Source organism: Pleurodeles waltl, chromosome 1_2 (genome assembly GCF_031143425.1).
Source record: "Pleurodeles waltl isolate 20211129_DDA chromosome 1_2, aPleWal1.hap1.20221129, whole genome shotgun sequence".
Taxonomy (NCBI): Eukaryota; Metazoa; Chordata; class Amphibia; order Caudata; family Salamandridae; genus Pleurodeles; species Pleurodeles waltl.
Window position 1 is genome coordinate 748,448,371 of NC_090437.1, and position 19,111 is coordinate 748,467,481.

The 19,111-nt window shown below is 43.0% G+C and overlaps 1 protein-coding gene across 1 annotated transcript in view; it reads right to left on the bottom strand.

The window, feature by feature from the left end:
• PPID (peptidylprolyl isomerase D) overlaps positions 1-19,111 on the bottom strand; it is a 72,018-nt gene that overhangs the window by 41,366 nt on the left and 11,541 nt on the right. Inside the window, exons 3-6 of the mRNA XM_069243360.1 lie at positions 14,198-14,304; positions 9,816-10,004; positions 9,182-9,304; positions 5,326-5,432 (exon numbers count right to left, since the gene is read on the bottom strand). Of these exons, the coding sequence (XP_069099461.1) occupies positions 5,326-5,432; positions 9,182-9,304; positions 9,816-10,004; positions 14,198-14,304 (526 nt within the window). The remainder of the gene's footprint in view (positions 1-5,325; positions 5,433-9,181; positions 9,305-9,815; positions 10,005-14,197; positions 14,305-19,111) is intronic.

The following is a 19,111-nucleotide window of genomic DNA, read 5'->3' on the forward strand; positions in this document are numbered from 1 at the left end:
AAGTGAAAGAACCGAGGAGCTTTTTTCATGCTAAAAGTCACTAGCTTCTCCAGGCAAACTATTTCACACAAGGCAATTATTCCACCATGTAGTGGTTAGGTCCAAAAGAGCCCCCTGCACCCATGCCCCTCCTCCCCCGCCTCCTCCACCCCCCATCGTCAGATACTTGCCCCAGAAGTTCCTGCGCATGGCCACTATCTTCAGATTCTTTCTTTCTGCTGCTGGGTCGGCAAGCAGAGTGGAGGAACTCCAACGATCGGCAAGGGCAGTTTTCCATCGACGGATCATCAAACACTAGAACACGCAGTCTAAGAATGTACACCCAGGTATTTAGGACATTCGGGGGGGGGGGGGGGGGGACACTGAGAATGCGCACTCAAGATTTGTTCCCCCGGTGTCACCACAAGTTGCTCAAAAAAGATAGCCATGAAGTTTGCAGCTTGTGCCTGCTAACAAAAGACCAAAGAAAGGAGGCTTTTCGAGAACCTGCTTTCTCGAAGGCTGCAACACCTTTGAATTAAGGAGTACAGACATCGAACACAGGACTTACTGTTGATCCAGGGCAACACAGTAATAGCCATGACAGCCAAGAAGAGAGAAGGAACAACCCTATGCCCGCAGTCCCAACCCCAGACAAAAACAAGCATTTGCAATGCAACAGGTCTCGCGTTTGCTCATGTTAGAGCTGATAGCGTTGTAAACTCCTGACCCAACTTTTCACCTATCGGCAAAAGTGCATTTATGTACGTGACCCGAAAAAGTGCAATTAATTATGTAAAGCGCTCGACTTCTGCCAAGCGAAATCGTGCTAGTAAATTAGAGAAAAAGTGCCTTGAATGTTTTCTGTACTTGGTCGATGCGCTCGAGGAGGGATAGCCACCATAAAAGGCATGACGTACGCATGCCTTCGACTAATGAAAGCAAGCAAATTTTATTAGGCAAGCCCACGAACCAATGAAAAACACTGACATGACATCGACAGGGCTCCAAGCCCTTTTCTAAACACTAAAGCGTCTTGCTGCGATACGCATGTGCGAGCACATGCAACGCAGGCTCGACCCTAAAAGGGTAAGAGGGAGGAGATGGCAGGCAGAAAGATGTAAAGTGGCACTGAAACTCAGTGGAAGATTGCAAATTGTAGCACCCCACTAAACTTGTACGGCCATCAAGAATGGGAAGATTGATGCAGCATCTCTCAGAGCATATCAGAAGAAAGAAAAAGTGGTCATACAAGAGGGCAAGAAGATCACAAACACCTGCCCCAAGATGGCCCTCGACGCCACAAAGCAAGCAGAAAGATGTGCACAGGGACAATGTCGATGTGGCATGCCTGGCCACGGCGCAGACATCCGTGATCAACATGCCATTCACAGGGGAGCATCTGTTTGGCTGTTAATGAGACCCTATTACAGATAATAAATGGCAATAGCAATGGAAATTTCATGGGGCCTTTAAAAGAAGGGATCATGTCAACAAAAAGGCCAATCGGCAGGGGTTCCTTTCAGACAATCACACCCCCAAGTGACATTTAGACACACCAAAACGGCAATACCCCTCCATACCACAACATGTACGAGGAAGAGGTCAACCGCCAAGAGGTTTGGGGTCTGCAAACAAATGACTCACCTTGTTCAACCACCCTCCCCTGACCGTCGCCCCAAACACACAAAACACCAATGCAGTAGTAGTTAATTTTTATTGTTTAGTTAATAAAAACCATAACAATCATCTCATAATACAACATGTTTAAAAGATAAAACATCTCTAAAATTCCGTTACTTCCTTGGCCGTGAGACCATGCGAGGATCTAAAATCAGTTTCTTAATTCTAAGATGCAAAGAAAGTGCGTGATTAGGTATGCATCCCGGATGGCAGGTTTACGTCTTTGGTGTGTGCAGTCAAGAATTTAATGAATTTGCATATTGATTGTGCATCATTGAGATCAAACATTGACATCACCGCTGACCGACCGGAACGAGTCCCATTTCTCATAAAAAGCGGTTTTAATAGTTGTCTGCGGGCTTCTTTTAAGGCTGGACAAATACAAATCAGGTGAACCATATCTTCTTTTGGGCCTTTGCATAGCCTGCAGGAAGTCTCTCCTCTATTCTTCCACGATGGTTGAGCCGCTCTAGCAGGAAATGCACCCAAACGCAGGGTCAGGAAGCAATGCTTGATGTGGAGTGCGAACGTTTCGGCAAGGTATTGTGATGGGGCCACGGTGGTATAAGTGTGCATTACCAGCCAGGCGTGTGAGCGCTGCGCAAGTTTAGCTTTATCATCTAGAAAAGATTGGGTACTTATTTCCTTTTTTTATTGCTCGACACAAAAGGGAATACGACATGTTGGAATCCCATAGGTACTTTGTTTTTGTCTCTTGCAAGGAGTCGTTTAGGTATCTGTTGTAAGCTGAATTAGGGTTGCCATTTACTGAACTCCATAGTGCTGCTACTAGAGGGCTGGCAGTGTTTTTACTTATTTTGTACCAGATCTTTATTGTGTGGGCCTTCCTGTCGAGCTGCTGTTGTGTTAGACCAAATTCCAGCCTTATCTGTGCAGGGGAAGCAGAGCTAGGAAGATTGAAGACTTGCTTATAGATTTTTATTTGCTGCCTTTCGAGAAGGCTTGCATCTTTCCCATATTGGGCTGCACTTCCGTATGTAATTGCTGGAAGGAGTTTAGCCGACATGACCAACATTAGTGGTTTATATGATGGGCCCTTTAATCTTTTAGCAAGAGTGCAGAAAGCGAACGCCAAGGCTTTGGACGTCTGTAGAATATACTGATTTTGCGGCACAAAATTGATCTTATTGTCTACTGTAAGTCCAAGATATTTGTAGCTGCAGATCGTATCGAGAGTGAAACCTTTCAATTTTATTTTGTTTGCAGGATTCAAAGAGCAGCCTATTGACATTGTTTTTGTCTTTGAAGTATTAACCTCTAGTTTGTTTGCCTTTGCAAATTCGCCCAAGGCAGTAACCAGGCATTGCAACTCTATTTTTGTGTGGCTTAACAGAACAATGTCATCTGCATCCGATAGATGTGTTATAGCCAGACTTCCCATCCTTGGAGAATGTGAGTTGGTTGCATCTAGTTTTACAGAGAGATCTGCCATGAAGAGGTTAAAGAGGTGCGGGGCCTTGCTTTAATCCTATATTTGTTGGTATTCTCCGGGAAACTTTTGAGCCATCTGTTACCTTGATTCGTATCCAAGTTTTGTCATACAGTGATTCTATACACCTCAAAATGCGTTCTTGCAAACCCCAACTCCGTAGTTTGTTCCAGAGAATTGTTCTGTCCACACAATCAAAAGCACTTTTGAAATCGACAAAACATATGTGTACATTTTTCTTTAAGCACTTTGCTCGATTGACTAACATTCTTGCACTAGGAGATATAGCCAATGTGCCGTAGCCCTTCCAGAAACCGGTTTGATTCATCTGGACCAAGTTATTTGAATTTGACCATGAGAGCAGGTCAGCTAGGATTAACGAGGCAAAGTATTTGGCTTCACTGTCAATTAGAGCTATCAGCCTGTAGCTAGCTGGGTTTGCCCTGCTGCCTCCTTTGTATATAGGATTAATGATGGATCCTTTCCAACTATCAGGAATGGTACTGTTACGTTCGACTTCAGCATATAATATTGACAGAGTGGCTGACCAGTAATCGAGGTCTGCCTTGAATATGGCTTGGGGGAGACCATTAGGGCCGGGAGCTCTGTCCCTACGGCTCCTTCTGATCACCTGGGCTACTTTATTGGCACTAAATCTCATATCAATCTGAGGAAGGTCTGTAGGTTTTAGCGAAGCCTTCAGTTGCTGATTTTCTACAGGAGGAGTTGGCTTAAAAAAAGATGTCTAACAGGTAATCCACCCATTTATCTTCTGAAATTGAAGTACAGTTTATTACTCTTGCTTTTCGGTCTATTTCATTCACTGACATCCAGAATTCTCTAGTATTAGCCTTTAAGTTGAAAAGTAATTTGATCCAGAAAGCATCCTCCTTTTGGGTTCGTATTTGCCATAGCTGTTTCATATAATTTTTCCGAAGGGTTTTTATTTGGGCACATAAAGACTCTGTAGGAGGTTTATCTTTTGTGGATCTGAGTTTACGTCTCAGATCCTTTCTTAATTCTAAGATATTTGGTGGGATGGTTAGTGGCCTCCGGTTGTGATTTGGTGCTTGACGCCTGGCCGATCCAAGTGATGGTACTAACTGTAAAAAGATGGCCCACACTTCCCCAGCTGAGAGATCTTGGCATGCTGTTGATTGAAGCAGGGTTTTTATATTTTTGCACAGCTGTGGTAAAGAGGAATTCGTCCAGAACAGGCGGTTTAGATTGACAGAGGCAACTGTACCTAATTCATTTATGGCTGGAAGAAAACACTTAGCATTCCAAAAAAAACAAAAACAAATAAAACAAAAATGCAAGGATTGGGAAATGCAACATAAAAGTCTGTCAGAGTGCTTGAAGTATTCCAATTTAATATCAGTTAATTTCTAGTCTAAACATTCTGACTGGCTGGTTAGATTACAACCTTTAATACATTCTAATATATACATAATCACTAGGCACAATCAATTCCTTTATGTATACGGCATTTAGGCTGCTGTGAGCTTCAGTAGTTATTACTTCTATTACCAGCCGTGGTTGTTTGCATTTTCTTGATTTGCCCATCACAATTCCACTTGCCCCCAAAAATTGTACTTTACTAAATCTGGTCCACACAAACATAACCCCACCTCCCACCAAACATCACACCTCTTTGTCAGCCACCCCCGCATTTTTCATACAACTCTGAAAACCAGGTTTATGAACCACTGCTCATTTTAAGTTGCATACTTAATATAAACCTCAAGCAACCCAGGCCACAGAAGATAATTTTTCAGTTTGTTACAAATAAACAAAGTTGATTTAAGGAAATTACTACAGCAAAAATAAACATGCACCACTTTTCAAAATGAAGAGTGTAGAGCAACTGTTTTATGCAATAGGTGGTACTGATACAATTATTTTTTGTATGAATGCTTTCTGGTGTGCTGCTATGTATACCATATGACCGTAACAATTGTATTCAATACCGAAGTTCAGAGGACATCAGTTTGTTTCAGCTCTTGAATCTTAAACTTTACACTAGTTGAGCTGCATTTACCCTATTATCTTATGCTTCACATGAAGTACAGCATAAAATGTAATTAGTATAATTCAAGTTCAAATACCTTTGCAAAGTCTATTCAATGTAGTATGATGTTTAAAAATTTCTTGTGTTACATGGTCCACAATGAACACAAAACAGGGTAATAAAGTTACACATAAAATTTTACCTCAACGCTTTGTTGTATTTTTTTGTTGCCATTTCCCAGTTCTGAGATTTGAATAAAGTGTTTCCTATATTCTTTACATCTTCTGCTATGGAGACGATCTTCTCTACCTAACAGAGAAATACAGATCTTCAGGAGAATAATAAAAGATAAGCAACCATAAGGGAAATAAATACACACTTCTGATTATAATATTATAAGCAGATAAGAAAAGGGAGGTGTTTTGATCTATAGCAGTGGTATATTTCACAGAAATCATGTTAATACATACAGACACACACCACTAGTTCTTTAGTGGCAACCAAAAATAAGTGCCACGAACAATCTATAAACATAGGATTTTATGTACACAGTGCTCCTCTCAGTAAGCTCATGATCTACTTGTTTTCTTGAATATCTCTGAAGCAGCCCATGAACGATACTAGGTATTTCTACTCCTAATGTGACAATATGAATAATCATGCAAATTTCACTATTGAAACGGTGAAAGCTTACAAAACGTAGTGCATTCAAATAACTAGACAAAATGTATAACAATACTAGCAATTTCACAAACTTACCAGCAATTAGAGTGCAACGTTTGTTGCTGACAAAACCATATCCTCTAAGTAATAACAAGATTGAGCCTGCCTAACGGCTCACCCTGCTATTACAACCCTGTCCATTTGGACAAAAATGAAAACATTTATGTAACTAAAGTAATACATGGACAGAACATCCGATTGCAGTAAAATGAGTTGGTACTGTGAACCTTATAAAATCAACCAACAAAACTTATGGTGAAATGTGAAATTTAGAGCCTAGTGCAGAGTAAACACACCAATGTGCAACAAGTACTATCTACTATGTTGCTTACCATAAAGAAAAGAGTGTTCTTTGGAAGCCTAGATCAGGTAAGGTAAAAAATAAAATGAAAATACAACTTTGCCCATTAACAAAGCTCATAAAAACTCCAAGAAATATTAAAAGGTTGATCAAAAAAAAAAGCTTGTAATAATGAACATAGCTAGATGGGGCATTAAGAAAGGACCAAGCTCAAGCCACAGAGGAATTTTTCACACAAATGTAGGCTCAGTCCCTAAATTTAGCATAGTGTTGGCACCGTTCATGGTGTGTGTATTAGTGGAATCCTGACGTCCTTGCGGGGGTGCCTGGCATGCCTGAAGAACGAGATAGCACATTTGGAGGGGGAGCACCTAGCCACTAGGATGGCAGATTGCTTGGCCTTATTCAGGAGAAACTACTAGAATTTCAAAACGCAGTACATAATTAAGTCCAGCATATGGGTAAGCTATGCCCTGGCCCGCAAGTATTGGGAACGAGACCACCCCTGGGCGACGTTGGCAGTTCTCCTACACCTCAACAGAGAGTTAGGCACAATTTTAGAAGTACAGGATGAGAGGAGCCGACTGCTGCGAGACCTAGTGGATGTCGCAAATCAGTTTCGTGATTACTATACTGCACTGTACACATCTAAAATAACTCCCAACCCAGCTTCAATTTGAGATTACCTCAAACACATAGCCCTGCCCTGGCTGACTAATGCAAACAGAGAACACTTGATGGCACCTCTGCAGCCAGGGGAGATACACCATGCCCTCAAAGGAATGCCCAATGGGCTCACACTAGCCTTCTACAAGGCATACTAAGACCTTTTAATACCACACCTGATGACACTGTACTAGGAAATGGCTAGGGATAAAGAAAGGCCACCTTCCATGAGAGAAGCGGTAATCATTGCATTACTCAAGCCTAGCAAAACCCCTTTCATTAATCAATGTTGACACCAAAATGTATGCTTAAATCCTTGCAAACAGATTGGTACTACTTCTGCCAGTAGTGGTGAAGTCGGAGCAAGCAGGATTTATCCCAGGCCAAAGCCTCACAATGAATCTCAGAACCCTATCTGGCATCATGTAACACATCCCGTGCTATTGCCAAAACGTGCATTCTCCACCATATGGTCACTCTTAATCCGATTGGCTTGGCCGGGAAAACAACCAAGAGTTCAGTGGCACATCTTAACATTGCCAAACAACATTTTTTTGGGGGGGGCGGGGCGGGCGGCAGGGGGCTTATTGTCCCCGATTTGGAGACTCACTATAGGGCAGCCCACTCAATGTTTACACACATGTAGATCCATGACCAAACAGGCACTTTCTTTACTATACACGCATCACATAAAAATCGAGCGGGTGTCTGGTTTCTTTTGGGTGGGAACAAAGGGGCAATCACAGCATTGTGGAAAATGGGCATTGAGAAACTAGGAGATTTTTTTCACACGTGGGTGGTGCGATCCGGTACCTACACCACTTATCTCTTCACTGGCATAGAAGATACCACACACAGCCAACTGGTATGCAGGCTATATGCCTACGCTCAGGAGGCATGTAGACCAGGCTAGATTGAAATGGCAAAGGGACCTCAATATAGTTTTAACAGATATCCATTGGCAATATTGCTGCTCTGTGACCGGCTCCATCTCTTAACGGGAGGCACAGATGAAACCACTGCTGTTTAAATATGGTCTGCGCCCTACTGCTGACTGTCTGAGATGTAGCGAGGCGGAAGCAAGCTTTTTTTAAACATGGCATAGGCCTGCACCAGGATACAGCGGTTTTGTGTTCATGTGTTCGCTGAATTGACAGACATCACAGGAATTCAATTGGCTGCTGGACCCCTCTTGGCACTCCTCAGCTGGGATAGGGACGTGGAAAAGAGTTGGGAGACTAGCAAAGAGTAGAGTAGCTATAAGATGGGATCATGGACCATTACTCACCGTAAAAGAATGGCATGGCGATATGATATATAGCAACACCCAGACACTCATAACGAATTAACCCCACCACAGTAGCGCCCAAAAAACTACTGGGGACCATCTCACACATATTTAATTGGTAAACAGATGGGCAAGCCAGAGGGTGAGCGATAGCACAATTATACTGTGAATTAAAAGTTAAACAAAGTCCCCTCAACTTCTGCTACATGACTAGACTTGCCTGAAACATATACAGAGAAATGTCTGGGTATGTACCAGAGGGTCTCATGCATGTCAAAGGGAGGGACCGGATGCCTGATCTATCGAGCTGGATGTGTGATAGCCAATGGACAGTGTTTACAGTCAACAGGAATGTACTGCCACACTTAACATTCGGTCAAGGAACAATTCGGTGTGATGATTGTCGCACATTGCTGTATAGTGCAGAAAATTGTAATTTAAAAAATAATGAATATAGCTCAGTAGATCAGACATTTAAGTGGCACCAGTGCCCATGTTTGAGTGGACATTCAAGATAATGATTTGGGAGAGCTATTGGGTGGTTTATTTATATACATTTTAGTTCACAAACTGGGCCTCTGCATCAACATAAGCAGACTTTCTGCCAAATATGACTTCAGGTAGTGTAGCCCATTTTGTTATTTCATACAGACATTACTCCTCTAATTGGAGCATTGCACTGAATGCTAGGTAAGGTGTGCTGCGGCTTCTCTTCTCTGAATAGGATTTTGCAAAGATATTGTACAGAAGAGATCAGATCTAGTCAGCTAAAGTGTGGATGGGTTGCACCTGCTTGAAACAGGTATGTGGAGTTACTTCAACACTACAATTACACTGTTGACTATGCGTAAACCTTATGAATGTACTTAGAACCTTCCCAGTTCATATCATCATTACATACAAACTGCAAATGTGCATGGTTTTCAATCAACTAAATTGTGTTTCACTATTTTTAGGTTTGATGCAAAGAAGTGATAAAAAGCATGTTTAATAAAGTGAAAAAACAAGGAAGCGGAAATTAACAGTGCAATTTATTATGCTTTTTTATGTTATCTTGCCTTGTAGTATGTACACACTTACATCATTTAACTCTACATCGGAATCTTCAGGAAAGTCTGGATGACTGTCACCGGAGCCATCCGTGGGAGTCATCATCCACTCATCCCCTTCCTTGAATTCTCCACATTCTGCAATGACGCACAACTGGAAACAATATTGGCTTATTGCTGAGTGAATATCCTTAACTTAGAACATATTAGCACAGCTTCCACAAAGAATGTATACTGCCATTTAAAGCTCTGCTTTTGCGTTACTAAGACTGTTAGTTCCCAAAATAATCACAAATGTTTCTAGTACTAAGCTTTTGTAAAATGAGCTGCTTCTAAGAAACAAGTTTGCCATAAAAACTACTGTGCACTAGCAGAAAATAGTAAAACTAGTTTAAAACAAAACAAAACATATCCATGCTACAACCGTTGGTAGGTTGTTGCTAATTCCCATTAAAGTCACCTTAATCACTGTACTAGATTTCCATTTTGAAACTAAGTAGGGTTACAGAATTCTATAAAAAGATGTTCCAGCAGACACCTTTCAGTGAGTAAATGATTACTGATAATTTATTTTCTAGTGGATGCTAGATTCTCCAATTACCAGATGCTAGAATCTTTTCTACCAGTTTTCTTGGTAGAAAAGAAAAACGAATGTTTCTACATACCTTTGCAGGCTTCTCTCCTTTGACTTCAACGTTTTCCAACGTTTTTACCACACCAATTCCTTTGATCACTTGGCCAAACACCACATGCTTTCCGTCAAGGTGAGGGGTGGGTACGGTTGTGATGAAGAACTGGGAGCCATTTGTATTTGGACCAGCATTAGCCATGCTGAGCAATCCTTCCTGATCATGCTGCAAAAAGAGACACCACCCCCATAGTCTTAATTAATCAAAGACGGTTTGTTCACTGAAGGCAGTAGAATCCAGATTTTGCTCATGCTACATGTATTTTAAATGCTAATGGCCTTTATGGCAAATCAATTGAGCTTTATGCACATGCCATATGACTGATTATACATTTGATTGATTTTGAAACTAACTATATTTTTGCTTCTGTGTTGCACTTTAATATTTGAATAAACCTTCATGGTCCAAATTACTGATTTCAAGAATTTCAATAAGCCTTGACTAATTTTTTCAAATTGCTATTTGAAATGTTGTTTTAAATCTTATCTTCAGAGACATATTTCCTCATCTGTTCTTGAAGACAACACCGCCCCTTCCCTCACATTAGCCGATTTCTAACATGCCTGAGTATGAGAAATAACAGCAACAAAATAATCCACTGTGCATCTCAAGCATTTTGTACCAGGTTCTAAATTTTCTATCAAACTTGAGGGAAACAAGGTAATGTTTCTATACTACAATACAAAATACAATACAGATATATTGATGCACATTTAATAGTAATGCTGTATAAAGGATGACTGCTTTCTACAAATCTTAATTTTCAAAGCATTTTCTGGGTAAAGATTGAGATCTGTATTAATAGTCAAGGGGAGTTTATGCCTTCTATTTCTTTATGTGCATGTATGTGAGTAACTGAAATGAAAACAGTACCTATAAAAACAATATGGACCATGAGGACTTTTTTTCTGAACTCCAATATCGATTGTATCTCAACCGTCTAGCAGAGAAGCAGATACAACACCAAGGCACCTCAAGGTCCCAAAGAAATCACCTGCAGAGTCCCCGACGGGACAAGGCTGGCAGTCATCTTCAAGCTCTACATGAAGCTTTTAGGTACTCTACTCACAGAAAACAGCATCAGGATTCACAAATATGCCAATAATACACTATTCTATTTGAAAGTCTCCTCTGCTTCAGCTATCCAACATCTAAAACTCTGCCTGTACATCATCCAGACCCGGATGTCTGGCATCTACCTGAAAGTCAGAGACTACAGAATTCCTACCATTTGCAAAGTACAAGAAAACAGTACAAATCTCAATGAAATGAACCTATGAAATGAACCTTAACTGCTTTGAACTCCAACTTTCACTAAACGCCAAGTCCAATTCTCTCTATTAAAGTAAATGAAATCATTTCTTCCGCAAATTGACTTCAGAACTGCTGCTTAAGCACTCGTATTTTCACATCTGGATGATGGTAACACCCAGCTCTGTGGCTTTGCAGAGTCCAAACTGGCCCCCTTTAGGGGCATCCTACACACTGCAGAACATCTCATGCAGGGCATGAAGAAGTATGAACACATCACCCCTATCCTTATACAATTCAATTGCCTGCCCATGCCCGAATGCAACTTGAAAATCAGCTCCATCATTTACAAAGCCATTATGACCAGCACACCTGCTTATTTTAAAGACAAGCTCACCATATCTGGAAGTTTTTAGCACACGACAGCCAAGGCACCATCAGAGTGGAGGCTAGTAAGTGTAATAAGAAAAAACAAGGATGAATGCCTTTTCCACATATGCTTTGGAACAACATGCCGGTATCCAGGAGGACTACCCTGATGCCGCTCCACTAAAGGAGAGAGAGAAGACACCTTTGCAAGGGACAATACATCACAATGTATGAACAGTTCATAAACCAGCTACTGCTATCACTTGTTAAGTTTTTGATTGTACATGACCCTGTACAACACTGCTGCCTTAATTTGGTTTAGTGCAATTTTCAACAGTTCCTGGGGGAGGTAAGTATTTGTTAGTTTTTGTAGGTAAGTAAACCACCTACGGGGTTCAAGATTGGGTCCAAGGTAGCCCATCGTTGGGGGTTCAGAGCAACCCCAAAGTTACCACACCAGCAGCTCAGGGCCGGTCAGGTGCAGAGTTCAAAGTGGTGCCCAAAACACATAGGCTTCAATGAAGAAGGGGGTGCCCCGGTTCCAGTCTGCCAGCAGGTAAGTACCAGCAACTTCGGAGGGCAGACCAGGGGGGTTTTGTAGGGCACCGGGGGGGACACAAGTTAGCACAGAAAGTACACCCTCAGCAGCACGGGGGCGGCCGGGTGCAGTGTGCAAACACACGTAGGGTTTTCAATTGGAATCAATAGGAGACCAAGGGGTCTCTTCAGCGATGCAGGCAGGCAAGGGGGGGCTCCTCGGGGTAGCCACCACCTGGGCAAGGGAGAGGGCCTCCTGGGGGTCACTCCTGCACTGGAGTTCCGATCTTTCAGGTCCTGGGGGCTGCGGGTGCAGGGTCTTTTCCAGGCGTCGGGATCTAGGAGTCAGGCAGTCGCGGTCAGGGGGAGCCTCGGGATTCCCTCTGCAGACGTCGCTGTGGGGGCAACTCTGGCTACTCACGGTCTCGTAGTCGCCGGGGAGTCCTCCCTGAAGTGTTTGTTCTCCACAAGTCGAGCCGGGGGCGTCGGATGCAGAGTTGCAAGTCTCACGCTTCTGGCGGGAAACGCAGTTGTCTTGAAGTTGCTTCTTTGGAAACAAAGTTGCAGTCTTTGGTGAACAGGGCTGCTGTTCTCGGGAGTTTCTTGGTCCTTCTAGAGCAGGGCAGTCCTCTGAGGATTCAGAGGTCGCTGGTCCTGGGGACAGCGTCGCTGGAGCAGTTTCTTTAGAAGGGAGGGAGACAGGCCAGTAGAGCTGGGGCCAAAGCAGTTGGTGTCTCCGTCTTCTCTGCAGGGTTTTTCAGCTTAGCAGTCCTCTTCTTCTTAGGTTGCAGGAATCTGAGTTCCTAGGTTCAGGGGAGCCCCTAAATACAGAATTTAGGGGTGTGTTTAGGTCAGGGAGGGCAGTAGCCAATGGCTACTAGCCCGGAGGGTGGATACACCCTCTTTGTGCCTCCTCCCAAGGGGAGGGGGTCACATTCCTATCCCTATTGGGGGGGATCCTCCATCTGCAAGATGGAGGATTCCTAAAAGTCAGAGTCACTTCAGCTCAGGTTGCCTTAGGGGCTGTCCTGACTGGTCAGTGACTCCTCCTTGTTTTTCTCATTATCTCCTCTGGCCTTGCCGCCAAAAGTGGGGCCGTGGCCGGAGGGGGCGGGCAACTCCACTAGGTGGAATGCCCTGTGGTGCTGTAACAAAGGGGGTGAGTGAGCCTTTGAGGCTCACCACCAGGTGTTACAGTTCCTGCAGGGGGAGTTGTGAAGCACCTCCACCCAGTACAGGCTTTGTTACTAGCCACAGAGTGACAAAGGCACTCTCCCCATGTGGCCAGCAACATGTCTGGTGTGTGGCAGGCTGCTAAAACCAGTCAGCCTACATGGATAGTCAGTTAAGGTTTCACCTCTAAGGTGCCCTCTGGGGTGTATGTTACAATAAAATGTACACTGGCATCAGTGTGCATTTATTGTGCTGAGAAGTTTGATACCAAACTTCCCAGTTTTCAGTGTAGCCATTATGGTGTTGTGGAGTTCGTGTTAGACAGACTCCCAGACCATATACTCTTATGGCTACCCTGCACTTACAATGTCTAAGGTTTGGCTTAGACACTGTAGGGGCACAATGCTCATGCACTGGTGCCCTCACCTATGGTATAGTGCACCCTGCCTTAGGGCTGTAAGGCCTGCTAGAGGGGTGACTTATCTATACTAGATAGGCAGTGTGAGGTTGGCATGGCACCCTGAGGGGAGTGCCATGTCGACTTACTCGTTTTGTCCTCACCAGCACACACAAGCTGGCAAGCAGTGTGTCTGTGCTGAGTGAGGGGTCCCCAGGGTGGCATAAGACATGCTGCAGCCCTTAGAGACCTTCCCTGGCATCAGGGCCCTTGGTACCAGGGGTACCCGTTACAAGGGACTTACCTGGATGCCAGGGTCTGCCAATTGTGAAAACAAAAGTAGAGGTTAGGGAAAGAACACTGGTGCTGGGGCCTGGTTAGCAGGCCTCAGCACACTTTCAAATCAAAACATAGCATCAGCAAAGGCAAAAAGTCAGGGTGTAACCATGCCAAAGAGGCATTTCCTTACAGTGATGGATTGATAATACCTACAAAACATGTAGAAGCCAGAACTAGATCCTAGCACACCTTTAACAAGAGTATCATTCCTTCTACTAGTCATACGTATTGAAATATAAGTGGAGCACAACCGGTAAATACACTATGCTGGCTGTGTTTCCAAAAGCATTACCTTATAGTGGAAATTTTCATCTTCAAATTTTTCACCGTAGATACTTTCTCCTCCAGTGCCATCTTGGTTTGTGAAGTCTCCTCCCTGGAGCATGAACTTTTTTATAACTGTAAATATAAAATATAAATAATAAAAAAAAACTACTTTTATAACATGAACAAGAAACTGTAATATGCGGAGTGATGACACAAAATACATTTGGAACAATTTGTGCACATGTTAAACAAGGAAGAAAAAGCTACTTGTTGATGGGAATAATAAACCAGGGGTTTACAGCACCAATTATAAAACTAGAGCAGATGTATGAAAGGGGAAGCACAACACAAATATGACTATCTCCAAAAGGTCAGTGAGTGCACCTGATAAAGAAATTGAGTTACCATAACATACACAGTTTAAGAGACACATGAGGAATTATCCTTTTTTCGCCATACCAAATTAAGATCAGCAACCTTCAAAATGATAATAGCTTAGTGGTTTGCCAGACCAGATGGCAGGACATCGACATAGATGATTATAAGAAAAGTCAGATTGTTTTTAGAGCCTTCACTGTGGCAAAAGGCTGATGGTAATGTGTTCTTAATGACTTTACGTTCTCAAAGCCAGGACTCTGAAAACTGAAACAATTCACTTTTTAAAACCAAATGGGCATTGCAGCTAGTATTGAGAATTTGATTGTGCACAAAGCAAAAATGTAAAGGTTACATGGGAAAGAGGCAAGCTCTTCATGCAAGCAGCAATGAAATATCAATGTTTAGCATCCACTCTTGACTGTGTAAAGAATGGCCATTTCCTTCCCCTGTCACTGGCAATCATAAAGAGGGCAGAGGAGCCCCTTCTGATAAAGGTTTGCCTTTGACTTGCCAGAAGCAGGAGACATCCTGAAGAAAACAGTCTTCCATGCAGGCATCCATTAAATCCTTGCTCCTGTCACCCTGATTGTTACCAAGGTTGGCACTGCACCACACAATTGCAGATTGCATTCACCTCCATTTGTTTTTTTTTAAAACCATACTTTTATTTCTCACTTAAACCTATACTGCATTAAGTGCCTAAACTATTTAGAGCAAAATACTGGTTGGCTGAAACTCTTTTTTACGACATTAATGTATCACCTTGCTTGAATTTGGAAAGCTACGTAATCTTTCACTCAACTAATGAAACCATGATTAGATTGCTTTATCGCGTTTGTAAACATTATGCACAAAACTTAAATGTGATATTTTACCCACTGCTCTAAAACTTCCTTCCCAGTAACATCCACTGCTCATATGGCCAACTTCATAACTGGCAGCTGTAATGAAAATGTCACTTACCCAGTGTACATCTGTTCGTGGCATCAGTCGCTGAAGATTCACATGTTGTGCATAGCCCGCCATCTGGTGTTGGGTCGGAGTGTTACAAGTTGTTTTTCTTCGAAGAAGTCTTTCGAGTCACGGGACCGAGGGACTCCTCCTCTTTGTCTCCATTGCGCATGGGCGTCGACTCCATCTTCGATTGTTTTCCCCGCAGAGGGTGAGGTAGGAGTTGTTTGTTAGTAATAGTGCCCATGCAATGGAGTGAATAAGTATGTACCTAACTAAGATTGAATATATTTACAAATGTACAAAGTTGAAGCTAACTTCCAAACGGCTACAGGCTCCCGGGGAGGTGGGTGGGCACATGTGAATCTTCAGCGACTGATGCCACGAACAGATGTACACTGGGTAAGTGACATTTTCAGTTCGATGGCATCTGTCGCTGTAGATACACATGTTGTGCATAGACTAGTAAGCAGTTATCTCCCCAAAAGCGGTGGCTCAGCCTGTAGGAGTGGAAGTAGTCTGAAATAAGGTTCTTAGTACGGCTTGACCTACTGTGGCTTGTTGTGCTGATAGCACGTCTACACAGTAGTGCTTGGTAAATGTGTGAGGCGTAGACCATGTGGCTGCCTTACATATTTCGTGCATTGGAATATTCCCTAGGAAGGCCATGGTAGCGCCTTTCTTTCTGGTTGAGTGTGCCCTTGGTGTAATGGGCAGTTGTCTTTTTGCTTTAAGGTAGCAGATTTGGATGCACTTAACTATCCATCTGGCTATACCCTGTTTCGAGATTGGGTTTCCTGCATGAGGTTTTTGAAATGCAATAAACAGTTGTTTAGTTTTCCTGATGTTTTTAGTTCTGTCGATGTAGTACATTAGTGCTCTTTTGACGTCTAATGTATGTAGTGCCCTTTCAGCTATGGAATCTGGCTGTGGGAAGAACACTGGTAGCTCTACCGTTTGATTTAGGTGGAACGGTGAAATAACCTTTGGCAAAAATTTAGGATTGGTCCTTAGGACTACTTTATTTTTGTGTAGTTGGATAAAAGGTTCTTGTATTGTAAACGCCTGAATTTCACTTACTCTTCTTAGAGATGTGATGGCGATGAGAAATGCAACTTTCCAGGTTAGGAATTGTATTTCGCAAGAGTGCATAGGTTCAAAGCGTGGACCCATGAGTCTGGTTAAGACGATGTTAAGGTTCCATGAAGGAACGGGTGGTGTCCTTGGTGGTATAATTCTTTTGAGGCCTTCCATAAATGCTTTAATGACAGGTATCCTAAATAGTGAAGTTGAATGGGTAATCTGCAGGTATGCAGATATTGCTGCTAGGTGTATCTTAATGGAAGAGAAGGCCAGGTTCGTTTTTTGTAAGTGTAGTAAGTAACCCACTACATCTTTTGGAGATGCGTGTAATGGTTGAATTTGATTATGATGGCAATAGCAAACAAATATTTTCCATTTGCTCGCATAGCAGTGTCTAGTGGATGGTCTTCTGGCTTGCTATATGACTTCCATACATTCTTGTGTGAGGTTTAAGTGTCCGAATTCTAGGATTTCAGGAGCCAGATTGCTAGATTCAGCGATGCTGGGTTTGGATGCCTGATCTGTTGGTTGTGTTGCGTTAACAGATCTGGCCAGTTGGGCAACTTGACGTGGGGTACTACTGATAGGTCTAGCAGTGTTGTGTACCATGGTTGCCTTGCCCACGTTGGTGCTATCAGTATGAGTTTGAGTTTGTTTTGACTCAATTTGTTTACTAGATATGGAAGGAGAGGGAGAGGGGGGAAAAGCGTACGCAAATATCCCTGACCAGTTCATCCATAGGGCATTGCCTTGAGACTGCCTGGATGCGAAGTTTTGGCATTTTGCGTTCTCCTTCGTTGCAAATAAGTCTATTTGAGGTGTTCCCCAACGTTTGAAGTAAGTGTTTAGAATTTGGGGGTGAATTTCCCACTCGTGGACCTGTTGGTGATCTCGAAAGAGATCGTCTGCAAGCTGATTCTGGATCCCTGGAATAAACTGTGCTATTAGGCGAATGTGGTTGTGAATTGCCCATTGCCATATTTTCTGTGCCAGCAGGCACAGCTGTGTCGAGTGTGTCCCCCCGTTTGTTTAGATAATACATTGTTGTCATGTTGTCTGTTTTGACAAGAATGTATTTGTGAGTTATGAGTGGTTGAAATGCTTTTAATGCTTGGAAAACTGCTAGTAGTTCGAGGTGATTTATATGCAGCTTTCTTTGATGTACGTCCCATTGTCCTTGTATGCTGTGGTGACTGAGGTGTGCTCCCCACCCTGTCATGGAAGCATCTGTTGTGATCACGTATTGTGGCACTGGGTCTAGGAAAGGCCGCCCTTTGTTTAAATTTATGTTGTTCCACCATAGAAGCGAGAGGTATGTTAGGCGGTCTATCAACACCAGATCTAGAAGCTGACCCTGTGCTTGAGACCATTGTGATGCTAGGCACTGTTGTAAGGGCCGCATGTGCAACCGTGCGTGTGGGACAATGGCTATGCATGAGGACATCATGCCTAGTAGTTGTAATATCATCTTCGCTTGTATTTTTTGTGTTGGATACATGCGTTGTATAATCTTTTGGAAATTTTGAACCCTTTGTGGACTTGGAGTGGCTATCCCCTTTGTTGTATCTATTGTGGCACCTAGGTATTGTTGTACCTTGCACGGCAGAATGTGTGATTTTGCATAGTTGATGGTGAAACCGAGTTTGTAGAGGGTTTGCATGACTTGATCTGTGTGGTGCGAGCACCTTGTCAGTGAGTCGGTCTTGATTAGCCAGTCGTCTAGATACGGGAATACGTGTATTTGCTGCCTTCTGATGTGTGCAGCCACTACTGCTAGGCACTTTGTGAAGACTCTTGGTGCAGTTGTTAAACCGAAGGGCAATACTTTGAATTGGTAATGTATTCCCTTGAATACGAACCTTAGGTATTTCCTGTGCGACGGATGTATTGGTATGTGGAAATACGCGTCTTTGAGATCTAAGGTTGTCATGTAGTCCTGTTGCTTTAGCAATGGTAACACTTCTTGTAGCGTGACCATGTGAAAGTGTTCTGATTTGATGTAGGTGTTTAGTGTTCTGAGGTCTAGGATTGGTCTCAGTGTTTTGTCCTTTTTTGGTATTAGGAAGTACAGGGAATAAACTCCTGTGTTTATTTGTGTCTTTGGTACTAGTTCTATTGCGTTCTTTTGCAATAATGCTTGAACTTCTATTTCCAGAAGGTCTGAATGTTGTTTTGATAAATTCTGTGCTTTTGGTGGTATGTTTGGAGGGATTTGCAGAAATTCTATGCAATAACCATGTTGGATAATTGCTAAGACCCAAGTGTCTGTAGTTATTTCCTCCCATGCTTGGTAATACTGACCTATTCTTCCCCCCACTGGTGTTGTGTGGAGGGGATGAGTGACATGTGAGTCACTGTTTGGTTGTAGGGGTTTTGGGGCTTTGAAATTTTCCCCTATTCCTAGGGAATTGTCCTCTGTATTGGCCCCGAAAGCCTCCCCTTTGGTACTGTCCCTGGTAGCTGGACGGTGTGGCCTGTGAGGTGCTGGCTTGTGTGGCTTGACCCCGAAACCCCCCTCTAAAGGCTG